General features: G+C 40.3%; 1 protein-coding gene across 8 annotated transcripts in view; it reads right to left on the reverse strand.

The window, feature by feature from the left end:
• The window catches only part of GRIA3 (glutamate ionotropic receptor AMPA type subunit 3), a 145,180-nt gene that overhangs the window by 96,516 nt on the left and 33,406 nt on the right, over positions 1-15,258 (reverse strand). For all 8 annotated transcript variants that reach the window (XR_007379643.1, XM_048959396.1, XM_048959395.1 and 5 more), the window contains one exon: positions 11,946-12,185. Coding sequence is in view for 7 of the 8 variants with exons in the window: in XM_048959396.1 (XP_048815353.1) it covers positions 11,946-12,185 (240 nt within the window). In the remaining variant the exon portion in view is untranslated. The remainder of the gene's footprint in view (positions 1-11,945; positions 12,186-15,258) is intronic.

Here is a 15,258-nt window from a genome sequence, read left to right on the forward strand (position 1 = left end):
CTCATCAAATTAATTTCTTCATGAATTAATGCACATAGATTGAGGTCAATGGAGTATACGGCTTTGACATTTCATAAAGATGAGTGATAATCATGGATTCTTCCACATATTTTAGATTGCTCTGCAAGATGTAACACCAATTGAAAATTACATCTAATAGAAGAAATATACTGTTTACATCATAACTTTATCCAACATTTTCGTTTATTTGATGTATTCACCCATTAGAACCACCCATACGTGGATATACCACCAACTACACCACACATACTGAATTGAAGGCACCCAGCGTTCTAACAAATGCTTTCCCATGTTAATTCTGAGACCAAATCATTATTTCTGTATCACCAAGGGGATCGCAGCAGAAATTTACATGCCATATACAGCCCTTGTGACAAAGATTGCGATAATATGCCTTTAGAGTGATCACCATGAATCACCTTTCTGAAAAAGACACCTAAAATTGACTGCGGTATGTACTCTGCTTCAGGGTGCCTAAAATATTTAAAATACCCTGAGAATATCCCTAATAACCACTGCCGCGTATTTTCCTCTCTGGAGAAGTCTCCTTAACTATGGCTTTGCAGTCCAGCCTGCTTAAGAACAGACTAGAACCACTGTCTTTGAGGCAGCTTCACATACCATGCCGTATAGAGAACATGAAAGGAACAGAAAGACTCACCCATCAGTGGCCATTTCGTCATTAGGCTAAGCTACAAGAGCTGGAAGTGGCTTTTAACTAAGAGGAAAGGCACCTCAGTTAAATACTCATGAGAGAGAAGTGCTGATAAAAGAACAGAACACAAACAAAGCAAATTGGATCTGTCTTTGGCCGAGGGTAACATGGTTTAATGCAGCGTATGGAGTACTCAAGCTCCTTTATAATCCCTTTCTCAAGTACAGCTGGGTATATTATCAATATCTGTATTATCAGAAATTAATTATTGCTCTTCTGAACATGAACAGAGAGTGAAGATGTAAATTATAACTTCACAAGCAGCAGAAGAAACACAATAAATATTAGCAGTTCACTCACATTACAGCAGTCCTCTTATATCTGGTATGTGTACAGCCCCAGCAACTCACTGCATGTAATTATTATCAGCACTGACAAAAATATCCCCAAAGCCAACAATACCTTAGGAGCTTCTAAGAAACCTTACCAACCAGTGCTTGGTATCTGCGAACCTTTCCAGACTGATGTGCTTTATCATAACACGCACAATTCCAGCACACATCACTGCACCGGGGCCGGCAGCAGAAGTTGCCACAGTTCAGGCGTATAAAATTCTTCAGTTTCAGACATGATGCACTGGCCCACACTGCTCACAAAATGACCACTGCCTTGGCAGAAACACCTTGTCTTCCTCAGGCTCAATTCCACTCACATGGAGTGCACAGATGCACTTCTCGTGCAAATCCAGACTTCACGGCACACCTAATCTGCACGGCAGAAACAGGAGAACCACCACCAATAAAGAATGTATTTTGCTGTTGTAAGAGATGACAGCTCTGTGCTTAATCACTTAAATTGAAGAAGAGTTCTGAGTGAATGCTGCTCTGCAAATCACACCCTGGTGATCTGCTTCGTTGAACTGTTAGCAACCAAGGTAAGCCAGAAATATTTTTAAGAGCAAAGCAACAGGCCATGAAGATGATGAGCTTAGGATCAGGAGGAATCAAACTTTAGCCCACCTTTCTCACCCATGGATTCTTCTCTGCACTATGAATAAAAGCAAAAGAGCTGGCCAGCAAGAGCTCTGTATCTAGAGCTGAAGAAATGAACAAGCACTTGTTATGGAGTATAAAATTAATGGCAGGAATTTTTCACACTTTTTCTTCACAGATTAATACTTAATCATTTTATGGAGACGCTCTTCATTCTACAGTACTACAGTAGTTGTTTTACATAGCTTCTGGAATGCATGCTTGCAGAAGAAGAAAGGAAAAAGACAGAGGAGAAAAAGGAAAAGGAAAGAGGAAAAGGAAAAAGGAAAAAAAAAGGTGCGATTTCAAATATCTCATGAGAAACCAGAGAAAAATCTGTCTCCTTGAGAGAAAAATCCTTAAAAGAATCATTAACCCAAATATAATATGAGGTCACTTCACTTGCCAGATGAGTGGGTTTATCAGAAATGCATTTTTCTCTCTACAAAGTGTCTGAGTCATCTTTACGCTTCCTGAATCAGCTGATATTTTCCAGGATGCAAAAGGCATACAGTCAAACTAGCTTAGTCAATTGTAAAGCACAGGAGAATAAACTAACCCTACTGGGGTCAAATATAGAAAGTGTGTAGATCAAATATAGGTGAAGGAAAATACTGATGCTGTAACTGATGGATCTTTCACACAAACTCCATGGCACACACCACTTGATTAAGCACCTTAAATGCAAAATTTCTTAATAATCTGTAACAAGTTTCTTCAAAGGCTCAAGTTTTTTTTCCTAGGTGAGAAGGGAAATTCACAGTAAAATTTAAGGGAAGATGAACCTTGTGTAAGAATACAAAAAGCTGTTTTTCATCAGTAAACTGGCTACTGGCTTGCAGACTGTCATTCAGCATATCTCCTAAATCCTAGCTCAATGTGGTGTAGACTCAGCCATAGATCAGGCTATTAACCTAATCAGGGCCTGAATCTTCCATCTGAAAAACAGGATCAAAACCATTGTTTGCTCTGTACAGGTGTGGCTAATCTTCATATATTCTTGTTTGATACCATCAAATGTGAATAACTTCAGAAGCACAAATTGCTTCTAACAAGGTGAAACTCTTACACACCATTCATCCAGCATGCTATACAGTCCTTATCAAAAGAAATAAAGCCCCTCTTTAGAGAGTGAGAAAAGAACATGCTATTGCTTAGCTGAGAGCCTAATTTTCACTATCCCAGGCCAACCTAAGAAAGAGGATTTGATTTAACTGTTGATTTAACTTGTTCAGATGCTTCAATTCAGTTGTACATTCCTCAAGCACTGCAGAAATTTCCTTTGCATTTGGCAGTTTTTACCACTTGCCCCCGTTACAGAATCACAGAATGGCCAGGGGTGGAAGGGACCTCAAGGATCTTGAAGCTCCAACTCCCCTGCCACAGGCAGGGCCACCAACCTCCACATTTAGTACCAGACCAGGCTGCCCAAGGCCCCATCCAACCTGGCCTTGAACACCTCCAGGGATGGATGGGGTGCCCACAACCTCTGGGCAGCTGTTCCAGCACCTCACCACTCTCATAGTGCAGAACTTCCCCCTGACATCCAACTTCAATCTCCCCTCCCTCAACTTCAAACCATTTCCCCTTGTCCTGCAGTTATCTAGCCTTTCAAAGAGTTGATTCCCCTCCTATTTGTAGGCTCTCTTTAGGTACTGCAGGCTACAATGAGGTCACCCTGCAGCCTTCTTTTCTCTAGGCTGAACAAGCCCAGCTCCCTCAGCCTGTCTCATTACCGGCCTCCACCTGGACACAGAACATTGATCACCACCCTCTGTCTGCAGCCTGTTTCTTATCCATCGAGTGGTCCACCCATCAAATCCACACCCCTCCAATTTGGAGATAAGGATTGGTGGGGGACCATGTCAAAGGCCCTGCTCATGTCCAGGTAGATGACATCAGTAGTTGTAAGAGATTATTCTTTTACATCATTGTCTCAAAGCTTGCTGGGGACAGAGATGAATAAGTCCAAACAAGTCCTGGGCAAGAGTTGTGAAATCCTTAGTCTGAGGGACACAGATGGCCAAGGCCAGGGGCAACAAGAGAGAGATAAGCTGCAGCTTAATGGCCGTGAAGCAGCCTTTTGTGTGGCCTTATCTCGAGGAAGATGGCTGTCTCAGAAGGTGCTGCACGTGACTCTTACCCAAGTGCCCAGGAATGCCATGATAGCAGAAGAAGAAGGATAAAAAGGGGACCTACAATCATGAGGTTGAGGTTTTCTGGCAAAAGATTCCTCATGAAGAAGTTTTATGCCATGAGAAGCCTCACAACCTGCCTTTCTCCTTCCTGGACTTGCTCTGTGCTCTATCACGATGCTGAAGAATAACAGAGGTGTCTGCCATCAGAATCCTCACTACAGAATTCCTGCATGCTGACAAACTCTCCTGGGCCTGCTACCTGAGTCCTGCTGCTTCCTCTCCGATTTGGAAAACATGTGATAACCACAGCAGGCAACTCCACTGAAATACGAATAAAGTTCATATACTAATGCAATATTACGCATCTCTCTGATGCATACTACTTCATCTTGAGTTCACCAAGAAATAATGCTGATTTCTTCCATACCACTCAAAGAATCGACCCCTTCACACAGTCTTTAAGTCAGGAAGACAGATCACTTCCATGAACAGAACCAGCACAAATCCCCCAGGTAAAGCTCTGGGCACCTATAAATCAAAGTCAGCAGAGATTTCCAGCCTTGCTGTAAATATCAGTACAAAATAATAGATCCAAAGAAGCACTACTATACTCCTAGAGCTTTTGGATAAGATGGGTTAAATGAACAAGTTTGATAAAAAGTGTATTCACAATCCTTTACATGTGAGTACTCTTTTTCCCATCCTTCTTTTCTAGCCTAAAATGTCCTACAACCTCCCAGAGACAAACAAGTTCTACCTTGTCTCCTCTGGTTCCAAGCAAAGCCCTTCCTCATCTCTGAGACTCAGCTTTCTGTTAAGTCCTTGCCCTTGTTTCACAGCAAAAAAGCCAACAATTCCTCTCATGTATCTTTTCAACCCTTTAACCTGCTCCACCTGCTCTTGGAAAATATCTTGACTATTACCATTGTTTCAGGAAATCTGGAAATGTGAGATTCTGATCATTTAAATCTTGCTGATACACAAAAGCTCAACTGGGAAAAAAAGCTTCTGCTACTTTAATTAGTACACTTAATACAAAAACTAGTTTTTGGTATGGCCATAGCACATTTAAGAGATGCATATACATGAAAAGCTAAGTAATTAAACGCATGCATTTAGACAGATCAGTTTATAAATGCAAAGCCTTGAGACCTTCATCCCTACGGCACAGGCAATATGCTGTCAGTTCTCCTGTTTCCCAAGCAAGTTATTCAGGCTTCAGCTCATACTCCTAAGAGTACCAGTTGCTCTCATTAGTGCTACCTGAGAAACACACACCCTGCTTTGAGATTCCAGAAAATATTCATTCAGGACTTGCCCAGCTCACAGTCCGTACCACTGAGTGTTCTGACTCATTTTTATAAGCTGATTTCACACAATTTGAGGTCAGATTCTGATGTGCTTCGTCACAACTGGATTCACACCGTGTGAGTGAGGCTACCATAAACACCCTATCCCAACTCTGCTATGTGTGTATGGGAGGAGGAATGACAGCACAACATTGCTGCATGAGTGCTACCTTGTTCTGCTGTCCCCATTCTTCATGGATGGGCTGACACACTTCCTCACTCCCAGCAGCTCCATGAAACAAGACACCTTTGTTGCACACATGCACATATTCTACTTGTTGTTGGCAAGTACTGCTGACAGTAGTGCATGTTCCAGCAGCTTCAAGGGATGCTCAGGCATTTTGCCTGGACATCTCAACACCAACCCTGTGTACATGTAAAACTTGTAAAGTGGCACAGAGCTTCAGTATAGAATCCCAGGATGAACTCTGTCTCTAGCTGCATCTTTGCCTTGCCAATATGATGCATCTCATGCTGGATGACTTTCAAAGCTGGTTCACTCCTTTTGTTCATAAGCTAGAAAAAGGGTTTATGTGATTAGCAGGGCTAAGCTAAACACATAGCAGCTAATGGGAAAGATCAGGAGAGAAATGCTTAAGGCTCAGTCCACTAAAAAGAACCAGCATCCATTCTCTCACACAGGGTCTCAGTGTTTGTTTGGGGAAGGATCGGTAAGAGAGCTTTCTTCTGCATCTCTGTACCACAGAGACCAAAAGAAAGGGAGTCTGTATGACGCTTTACAGGTTTCAGAGGAAATAAATGGAGGGTGATTATCAAAAAGCTCAATTTAACTGTTCAGGCTCAGACTGCTCTCTAACACATTTATGCAGTAAAGTCGATCAGTAAAGCAATCCTGGAATATTTCAGTTAGGATTCTGGCATGTTTCCTGAACAGTGCCTTAGTTCATACATTATACTGCTGAAAGCAACGAAGCAATGTGCCCTAAATAAGAATGTCAAAATTTGCCTCTTTGTCAGGGTAAATTACTTATATTTCACACAAACATTGCTAAGCAGTATCTATGACTTACCATTCAATATAAATACAAGTTCTAGGCATTACAAGATGGTAAAAATCACTCATTCTTTAAAGGCTGATAGTGAAAGAAACAGATCGTTTTCTTATTGCACATAACTACATAGAGTTATATCGTTCTTTAAATCTAGATAATGGATGTTCTACCACAAGGGTCTTTAAACTCTGTGTGTGAGCCAGAAAGCTCAATGGAATCAAGGTTTACTGCAACTCTTGCCCATTTTGACTCCATTGGTGTTTTACAGGCTTCCAAACATGCTCTGCATGTTCTGCTATTCTTTGCCATATTTAGAGACAATAATGGACTGATATTCAGAGAAATAATGTGAAGATTTTAAATCCTTTCCTTATTTGGGAAGTGCAAACAAAATGCACTATATCAACTTGACAGATGCAACTGAGAAGAATTAAAGGGGTAAACAAGATTTTATAACCAAGAATTATCATCCTTACATTGAAAATTGCCACATTTAATTCCAAGAAAACTGTCTGTGAATCTCCTTTATGTCCTTTCTCCTTCCTGCACTGGGGTCAAAGCAGCCCTAGAGCCAGTGGATCTCCCCTGCTCTGAAGAATAAACATGTTAATGCTGCTAACAATGAGTTGAGCATTAACTGTTGATTCTTCAGACATTTGACTTTTCAGCAGGTGCTGAATTCAGGTGTTGCTAACACTGGTGTGGCTGCTGCCACCATTTTCTTTTTTTTGCCCTTTACAAAAGAATGATCTCTACAAACGGAGATAAACACTCCTTGAAATGCAGAAACAGTACAGAACTTAAGAAGCCAGCTTTGTGCTAAGAGGACTTCTTTTGCATCTGACTGTTGATGGAAGGTGATTAAAAGCAGGGGTCAGTCATTTACATTTTTCATTGCTGTTTTCAGAAGATACTCAGCCTACACAGGTATGTTGTACCACCACCTGATGTTCTGAAATCCCTGAGAACTCACCAGCTATTAAAGCTGTGTCTTTCTAGATTCCACAGAAAATTGGTCTTATCCCAGTCTTACCACCAAAAATGTTGTGTCCTACACATCTGTGTTTTTTCAATGCAACTATTTCACCCTCCCCCAGTCATATCCATCACTTTAGTTTTGTGGAAGATATAATGAGCCTGGTTCTACAGGCCTCTTCTTTTATCAGCTCAGATCTCTCATTCCCCAGGGAAAGCAGTACAGCAGCGACTTGTCCTTTGATAGCAATAGATAACTAACCTCATTTTGTAAAAGCAGAACGAAACAGAAGAGTTATTCTTTGTCTTCAGCAGCACTGAATCAGACCTCATTGCCATGTACTGAACCCAGTTGAAGAAAACTCAACGCCTTATGCATAATCATCAGGAAGCCTACAATCACACTGTTTCCTTTTCTTTCTCTCTTCCCTTTTTTTATTTTTTTGCTATTTACCTGGTGTTTATTCAACAGAGTACCACAGTGGAGGTGAATGGGACAGGTTATACTTTCCAGAGCTCTGCCCTTCTGCATACCTACCTATCAGTTATGCTCAGATCATATTTTTTGTATTTCTGTGGCAGTAACGATTAAAGATGTAGTTGCTTTTAGAAACTAAAGCAAATATTTGGAAATCTTAGCCACGCAAGCCAGGCCTTTAGATACCTGCTAATGTACCTCAGCTTTCACTCAGCCAATGTTAACCAATCAAAAAATGCTTAATAGCCAATGGTAAACCTATTTACCAAAGGTTTTTTTATTGATTTTAAATATTCTTAGATACCTACAAAAAAAAAAAAAAAAGAAAGCATTGGAAGCTTGGACAGCTATTTAGTTACAATGCCAAAATACAGTGGTCTATGTGCACCTGTGTCTGGGCTGAGGTCCCACTCTGTGAGCTGTCATTATACAAACAGAAAGTCCTTCTATAGTTCTACAAGGATGAAGTTCATTATGATCTAAGTAAGAGAAAGAAGATGCACATCACAGAGATCTCTTGGTGAGATTTGCTTTAAGTGATCTGCATGACTGGAATCAGTGGTTTGGGTGCAGCAGACAGGATAAATCAAAATAATTTAGGACGAGAGGCCTGTGTTGTACTGACAGATGGGGAGTGAACAAGCTGTACAAAGCAGCGTTTCTCAGACAAAAATAAACCAAAACGTTAGTTAAGAAACATTTTGGAAATTTAAATAAATAAAAGCTTCAGTATTGTAATCTAATGTACCACTTTTATCATTAAACCAAGAGAAGTACTTCACTTTACCACAACAGGAAGAAGGCTATGAAAACCACAAGCCAGCCTCTCCACACCTTCATAGGGTGTTACTCCACACCACTGCCTTCAGTGGAATCATGCGTGGACTGCAGCAGCACCAAGCAAGAGGAGGGATGGACCTGAAGACTGGAAATGAACTTGAGATTTTTGATGAAATATAATCCCCAGCACGAGATGCAAAAGGTGACTTTTGTGACAAGCATCATCCAAATTCATAACGGCTTTCTGTGTGTAACCTCATCTTCCTTCACCCTGACATAATCTTAATTAGTCTTAGTTCTACTGCAGAGAAGCCCAGTGAGGCAGTTAGCAACATGTAATTAATCAGATGTTTCACACGTATCACAGTAACCAACAGTGTCAACTTTCTGATACAGCTAACACAGAGAAAAAACTCTGCCCCTCCTTTTCACATGAACTGAACCATGTGGCATGGAATAAACACGGCACTTTTCCTTCTAAGCACTGCTTAATGTCCTTTCTTCCTCTAACAGATATTTCCTAATGCAAAGTATATATATATGTGTATTTTTTTTTCTGCTGGTATGGGAAAACACACAATTTGGTATTTCTCTTAAATTTCAGCTTCTTCACAGAAGAAGCCCAGCAGCTGAAGCAAGCAATAAGAGATAAGTGTTGCTTCTGGAATTCATAAATCTCAGGCATTATTTTTTTTCCCTGTGTGCTTTAGCAGCCAAGTTCCTGTTTTTAAGAAATGCAATTTTGCACCTGCACATAAATATGCATTTGAAAGCACTATCCGCAACATGCAGTCATCACATAGCAACAGAAAATGAAGTACTTACATAAAATAAACATATGCAATGCACACGCATTAATTCACTGGATTAAAAGCTTCACCACCTATCTAAGTAATTGTAGATATTAGCTTTGTTCTACAGTTTGAGATTTATCTTTTGTCCTCATTGCAGGAACCAAATGCTGTGGTGTTGTGCCTACTGGCACCGCGGGGGAAACCATATGATTATGTTGTTTGATGGCAAAGAAGGAAAGAAAAAAAACATTGCTTAAGGAAAGCAATTTTATAAAGAAGCTGACTGTCCATTCTCCTAAGCTTGCCCTAAAATAGTTCAAGGAGCAGTATAAAACCACAAGAAGGCTTTGTACAGCATCTGTAATACGCAGTGGTATTTATTAATAGCAAATGCAATACTTAATACACAGCAGTGTTTTGCTTGCAAGAACAACTTACTCCATAACTAATATTCACCATAAGAAAGAGCAGCCTAATGTTTTGCAATTTCTCAGATTCTCAGAACAAACCAATGAGATGATAATCCTCCTAAAAGGCAGTATATAATGGTAGTTCATTTCAGGAATTGGCAGGGAATAGCTTAACACCTTCTCTCTAACGTGCTTGTGCTCCAGAGCAGTGAAGTTTCTCACACAGGAATTACTAAGAATTGTAACAGCCCCAGTGTTTTCACCTGTGGTGGTACCTCAGGATAGGAACACATATAGTCTTATTTGCTATCTGAAACATAGAGTCACCATTACTGTGGAAGATCTTGGGATGTCTTTTGTACCTAAATGCCTATCACAAGACATGAGGCAGGCTACTGGAACTGCCAAAAGTTTCAGGTGCTGTCATCCATGATTACTGTTTGCCAAAGGAAGGAATAGAATATCTGCTTCTCACTTTCTAATGCCATGCTCTCTCCTATACAAATCTTTTAAATTTCTTCTAATGCTGGAAAAATGCAGTAATTGCAGCTTTGATAGAACTGCTGTCAGCTTTGTTTTATAACCTGAATAAACCCAGGGTAACAAAATACAGTTAACAGTTCACTCTTGCTCCTATTTTAGCAGAAGGCAAATATGTTATCAAACAACAGCAGTGAGCGGGTATGTAAAGGAAGGAAAGATAAGATGTGGCAGATGCACATCAGAAACAACTCAAAGCACATCATCAAGCTATGTATATGCACTGATGACTCTTCCATCTCAAAGGCACCGGTGTCCTTTATCTTCTAACTCTCAGCTACATTTTATAATCTTAGAGCCAGCTATGCTCTCATCTAACTCAGACTCCCCACTCTGGTAGCCTCAGTCTGAATGTCTGACAGAACATTTGGCTAGCATAGCATGCACACTAGCCACAATGGGTTCACAATGTGATTTTAATTAGTGTTTCTAAGATTGTTAGCAGGATGTGAATGGAAAGTACACAGGCAGAAAGCAACAGAGCTTAAGCAAAATTCATGGGGCTAATTTCACCAGCAAGATCTGTGATTTAAAAACTCATGGCACTCTTAGCTTTTCCATATTTTCCTTAACCAACCTTTTCTACCTGATCTCGATCTAAGCAATACTTAGCATCTCCAGATCACTAAAAAATGCTGAACTCCTGGCATTCCGCTACTTAGCAGTCTGAAAACCACCTTCAGTGTACAGTACATCCTTAGTTGGGTGATATAATTAATCTTCAGTGTAAAAACCATAGCCACTGAAGACTTGCTCTCCACCCAACACGTAGTAGGTCAGGGTATCAGAACTCTGTCACGGGAATTGGGAATGGAATCGGAGATTCTTTGGCTCTACCCAGACTCCTCTGAAGGTGTTGGAGTTATTAATGAAAAAAAAACTGGTAGGAAGGGCAGTGACACTTCTCCCTGATGAAAGAAATATAAAAACCTGTAACTAAGCAAATTCGGTATATTCAGAGAACCTGGCAACAGTTGCTCCACAGAAATATGCAAGTTTCACAGAAAACGGTCTCTGCTGTTCAGATCTACCTTTGACAGGATTTGTTACCAAGGGTGCAGTAATTAGCCAGCAGTTGGTTTAACCATGGATACACTGACTTTAACGTATCTTCATTTTGCAAAGTGTATCTCTGGTCACTCTTGTCAGGTATCTACCTTCATCTCTAAACATCTGTGTGACATATCTAGAACATCTTTACTCTAGCAGAGCCCTAAAGCATTTTATGCATTATATTCTTAGGCTGCTATTGATGCTCAGATGTTTCCAGCATGTATATTGGCATGGACTGTTTTTATCCAGCAATGGGAGAAACTCATTTATGTAAAGCAATGAGGGATTTACAATGCCCCGCAGAGCGGAAAGTCTTGCTTCACAGTATTCTTCATATTGTTGATTTTATTTTGCAAGGACTCAAATCCTGGTGAGTGTTGACTTTGAAGCTGTGTTGAAACCAGGTGTTCCAAATTGAATGCTTACATTATCCTCCAGGCAACGTCTTTACAAATGACAAGTACAATGAAGATGCCCTCTTCTCATCTATCCCCTCATTTTTGTTCCTTCGAAACAAACTTTTTTTCTAGGAATTTGCAACCACTGATTCTGGTAATAGTGAGAACTATTTTAGCGAGAACTATTGGTGATCAGTGTATGGTTGGACTGGGTGATCCTGTGGGTCTTTTCCAACCTTGGTGATTCTATGATTCTATAAACTTGTGCAAATTATAAAGCATGGAAGTCAAATCAAACAACAGTGCTTACCCCGTTCTGTGTCATAGAGGTACACAAACTTCTCCCACTTGTAATAGGTCAAGAGACTCAAGATGGCTCCTTTTAATGCTGGCCGCATTTGGATGACAAACTGCACGTCTGCATCTGTTGGGAAGCTGGGTGTGATGAAGGACGTGTGAAGGGCTCCACAAAATGACGTCAGTGTGTTCATTGACATCTGGTCATAGAATCCAAAGATGGCATAAACTCCTCTCGAAAACTGTGAGCAAACTGACAAAGAGAAACAGGAATTAAAAACTGAAATACAATGAATGCAAAAACCAACCAAACAAACATGTTGAAGTACATTTGAAGTAAGCCCACTTACTGAATCCTGAAATTATTTTGTATGATGCAATAGACCAAATGAATTTGTGAGATATTATATACTACTTTCAGCGTAGCCGACAGAGAGATTGCATCAGAGATGGCAAAGGAATCTCACAGGCTAAGTGCAAAGCTCTGTCCATAGCAAGGACTGTGATTGTGACTGGGAGATAAATGAAGTACAATACAGCACAGAAGCACTTCTAAACCAAAACATTTCTGGACTGAGATAAGCAAGTCCCATTTGTAATGAAAAATACACTTCCAAAAAAAATGACTCAACGTTAACAATTCCACTTGCCAAGAGTTGGATTTAACAACAATTTTCAAATAGCCCCATTAACCATTTTTGCCAAAACTGTGCATACGTAACTTTTCAGAAAGCAAGGAGAATATGTTACTGGTTAGGAAGACATGACTTCTAAAAAAAAAAAAAAAAAAAAAAAAAAAAAGTACAACATTGCTATTTCTGTAAGTATCATCATGAAACGTTTCCTATCATAAATGCTATTCAGAATCACCAAAACCTGTTAAAGTAATTTCTTAAAGGATTCTCCACCATATTAACTCATTAGTCTCACAGATAACACCTTAGATAGGTACTCGGGTGTGAAAATTCAATTTTCTTCCAGAGGTGCAGATGCAAAAATAGTAATGCCATTAAGGAATTTAAGTGCTTAAGGCACTCTAACAGGCCTTGACCAGAAGTAGACACCAGCAGCAAATAACAGCTGACGCAGGCAGAAAAGAGATGCACATGAGACAGGAGAGGGAATAAGTACTGATATCCTAAAGAAAAGTTTGCAAAAGTTCCCAACCACAGCCAAGAAGAGATATAAAAGAAGTTACCATGCAGCAAGAATTAATTCCCAGAGGCACGACTGAGGAATTAAACACACGGTTTCAAAAGGCATTTCATTAAACTATATACCAGCAGGATAGAAAGCAGAAAAGCTACCATAAAAATTATCCGCTGAAGTAACAAATAAAAGGCAGTAACTTACAGGTGAACAAAAGGGAAAAATAAAGACTATGCAACAAAGTCTGGCAGTCTCCAAATCATTTCAATGGCAAATAAACTCTCTAATTCCATCATAACAGTCACTGAAGTGGGGCAAGCAGGAGCTGGGTGTCCTCAAATACACTGAGTCAGTATCTCACGGATCAGGCTTCTCTTGCATATTTATTAATGGCCTAGTTTACCAGTTTTTATGTAGATTCTTACTGAGGAGAAAGCAAAAGAGAGCAAGTCACTGTATTCCAGGAAATATCCCTTCACACAATGCAAACAAAACATACCTCCAAAAGCCTCCTGATGCCAAATGCCCAGAGCATTTCAAGCGACCCCAGATTCACCTGTTCGTTCTTATCAGCTCTGAGACTCAGGAATACTTCTGAACTATGACTCCAATGAAATCTCAGAGTTATAGGAACCTGAATGAAGACTCAGCAGGGGCTCAGAAAGCTCATGCTTATGTTAGCATAAGCTAACGCTCTCAAGCAGCGAGTAAGCAGAGACTGAAATCAGGCTGTGGACAGCCTGTTCAAGGAACGTTTAGATGCTGTGTTAAGGGACGTGGTTTAGTGAGAACTGTTGGTGATCGGTGGATGGTTGGACTGGATGATCTTGCAGGTCAGAATCACAGAATTGTAGGGGTTGGAAGGGACCTCCAGAGATCATAGAGTCCAACCCCCTGCCAAAGCAGGTTCCCTACAGCAGGTCGCACAAGTCGGTGTCCAGGCAGGTCTTGAACATCTCCAGAGAAGGAGACTCCACCACCTCCCTGGGCAGCCTGTTCCAGTGCTCCGTCACCTCACTGTAAAGAAGTTCTTGCACATGTTTGTGCGGAACTTCCTATGCTGCAGTTTCCAGCCGTTTCCCCTTGTCCTGTCTCCACTCACCACTGAAAAGAGTCCGGCCTCGCCATTCTGCCCCCACACCTTAGATATTTATAGACCTGGATCAGGTCTTTTCCAACCTTCAGGATTCTATGCTTCTATGACCATAATTAAGTCCTTCTCCAAGCACCATCTAACAGCAAAGATGGAGCTACTGTTGGCAGAAGACAACCCACTGCAGCCAAGAGCTTCTGATCTGGCCCTTTTGGATACTTACACCTATTTTTCCTACAGAATTCTGGAGGAACATCAACAATAACTTCTAACAAAAGTATCCCCCTGCCCAGAACTTTTTTCCAACTTAGATCTCTGTTCACTGCAGATCTTCAAAATTTAACACTTTTAATAGGCTATCAGTAGACCAGCTTTTAATATCTTCATCTCTTAAGCTCCTCTGCTTTTTTCTTTATAGCTTATTCTTCTTGACTAGCTATTCTGCATGCACTGTAGGGTGCCAATTCAATTTTACTGGCCCATTTAAAAGCCAAATAAACCTTTGTTTTTATAAGGGGGAGATAAAAAGACCAATTATCTTGGTCCTCGATGTTCATTTGTGTTCTGAACTGACAATTTTGTTATGGTTTTGTAGCACTGGGTCTTTTGTTTATTCTGTGACCTAATCTCCTACGATCAGATGAAGCTCCTGAAGACACTGATGAAGCCATGGCCATCCAAAAACCAAACACATCATTACATTCATTTTAATGACATTACTATTCTAACATCAAATTATTCTAAATCAAAGCAAAATAATTACTAAAAAAAAGTAGCTAAACCTTAGCTTTCAGCTCATTATGCAAACTGCCTTCCATTGACATTCAGAACAATCCTCATTTTAGAGTAAGAATTCTGGTATTTTCCTTAATTAACCACCATTGATTTATATTTGTTTCTCCTCCTTTGAAAAATGCACATGGTCAAACTCATACTCTGGCATTAAAAAACTGATTTGGATGAATCCTGATGAAACCTCGCTGCCCCCAAAATGGCCTTTTTTTTTTCTTTTTTTCTGAGATGTCTTTAAGATTTGTTTTTCAGTTATTGCTTCTAATACTGAGGATGTACAACCATACAGGAC

Source organism: Lagopus muta, chromosome 13 (genome assembly GCF_023343835.1).
Source record: "Lagopus muta isolate bLagMut1 chromosome 13, bLagMut1 primary, whole genome shotgun sequence".
Classification (NCBI taxonomy): Eukaryota; Metazoa; Chordata; class Aves; order Galliformes; family Phasianidae; genus Lagopus; species Lagopus muta.